At 51.1% G+C, this 1,972-nt stretch overlaps 1 protein-coding gene across 4 annotated transcripts in view; it reads right to left on the reverse strand.

Annotated features, from left to right (window-relative positions):
* camta2 (calmodulin binding transcription activator 2) overlaps nt 1-1,972 on the reverse strand; it is a gene marked incomplete at its 5' end in the record, with an annotated part of 32,561 nt that overhangs the window by 11,567 nt on the left and 19,022 nt on the right. For all 4 annotated transcript variants that reach the window (XM_014032428.1, XM_014032427.1, XM_014032426.1 and 1 more), the window contains 5 exon segments: nt 278-459; nt 552-751; nt 831-983; nt 1,056-1,287; nt 1,376-1,454. In XM_014032428.1, the coding sequence (XP_013887882.1) occupies nt 278-459; nt 552-751; nt 831-983; nt 1,056-1,287; nt 1,376-1,454 (846 nt within the window).

A 1,972-nucleotide genomic window follows, 5' to 3' on the forward strand; every position in this document is an offset into this window, starting at 1 on the left:
AATTAGTTCTAAAGGTTTTCAAATCAATAAAATGAAAACGGTGCCCAAATTAATGCACCTGTCTAATTTTGTTTAATTATTGCAGACTTTCTGTAAATTATATAAACTTTATTTCACTTCTCTAATATCACTGTGTTTGTCCTCTATATGACGTATTTAACTGATATTTTTTATCCAAACAAACAATGGTTTATAAGGGTAAATCAGGAATATTAACAAGGCTGACCTAACTTTTTCATATGACTGTACCTGAGAGAACAGGTGGTCCTGGTCTTACCTGGGTGGGGGGTCTGTGTGGGAGTCCACAGTCTCCAGGTAAGCAGCCAGCCAGGTGTCCTGGAGGGCGGGGWTGTCCCGCCTCTCCCTGAGAGGAGACTCCACCCCTCTGGAGAAGTCCTCCTGTTTGATACGCTCCGGGGTGGCCTCGATGATTTGTTCCGCCAGCGTCGCCATGTCAACCTGAGGAGGAGAGGGTAACCATGGTAACCAGGCTACAGAACATCATGGCTGACTCCAGCAGGTAAAGATAGGACCTGTCGACAGGTGTGTACCTGCAGCACCTCRTCCTCTAAGTACTCCTCCTCCTCGCCTTCGTTCTCAGTGTTCTCGCTGTATCTCAGCAGCTGCTCCTCCAGAGCTGACTCCGCCTCAGTGTGCAGTCTCCGCCCCCCTGAGGCGTGGCCATGTGTGTAGGAGGGGGAGGAGTTCTGGTACTCCATCAGGTAGAGGGAGGAGCCTGTGGGGTTCAGACCTGTGACACAGATCAAAGAGCTCAGAGTCCAGTCAGGGTCAGAGGTCAGACCCATTAACACTAACATCACCTGTGTTACCTGTGACTACAGCCGGGCTGGGCTCCTCCCCCCAGGGTGAGGAGGGAGAGGAAGGGGAGGTGTCCATGGGGGCGGGGCCACTGGAGTAGGCAGAGCTGGGAGAGGGGGAGGAGGGGTCACTGGGGGAGGGGAGGCTGCTGGAGGAGCTGAGACCTGCAGCACAGAGGACAGGAGGTTACAGCCAATCAGAGAGCAGGAGTCATGTGACCACAGCAGGAGTGTCACCTGTGTCCGGGCTGGTGGACAGAGGAGACGCAGGCTGGGGCGTGTCCCCGGAGGAGGCGTGTGCGCTCTGCGTGTGCAGCTCCTCCAGCGCCGTGGCCAGGCGGGTGTGTCCTCGAGACCGTGCCACGGCCAGAGGCAGGCGGCCCAGAGAGTCAGGGATCCCCAGGGCCAGACTGTTCCAGCTGTACAGGAGCTCTGCTGCCCTGTGGTGGCCCAGAGCACAGGCCCACATCTGTGGGCAGGTCCACACACAGACACACACATCAACAACACAACAACAACACAGCTGAGAACCAGGACAACGTCAGCTGTGCTTTTACCAGAGGAGTGCAGGAGAAGTGGTCCACGTTCAGAGGATCAACTTCCTGTTCCAGGTCCAGACTGTCGCTGTTTACAGTCCTACAAACAAACAAACAAACAAATAAACAGACAGACAGAAAAACAAACAAATAAACAAACAAACAACTCAACAAACAAATACACAAACAAACATGTCCACACAGGTGTGTGTGTGTGTGTGGACATGTTTTTCCTACCTAAGATGTGAGGACACTTCCCAAAAAAAGCAGTTCTCATGGGGACCAAAGTGAACCATGGGGACCTGGCCTTGGTCCCCACGGGTCCAAATGCAAATAATCAGTGGTCATTGCCAGTGCAATGCTCACTATTGATTCGTTTCCCATCCAAGTCGTCTCCACTTTGCCATGCTTCTCCTCCTGCATATTTTGTCCTAGAGCTGCCATTGTAATTTATATATGTAAAGTCCCTGTGCCAAATGATGGCTATGCATTTTGGTACCTGTACAACTTGTAGTTTTGTGAAATACTAATGTTGAAACTTTAATGGTCCAATACTGCCCCCAGCTGTACTCAACTTGGTACTGCACCATAGTTTTTTATATTTAATCTCAATAGTTC

Source organism: Austrofundulus limnaeus, unplaced genomic scaffold, assembly GCF_001266775.1.
Source record: "Austrofundulus limnaeus strain Quisiro unplaced genomic scaffold, Austrofundulus_limnaeus-1.0 Scaffold1446, whole genome shotgun sequence".
Classification (NCBI taxonomy): domain Eukaryota; kingdom Metazoa; phylum Chordata; class Actinopteri; order Cyprinodontiformes; family Rivulidae; genus Austrofundulus; species Austrofundulus limnaeus.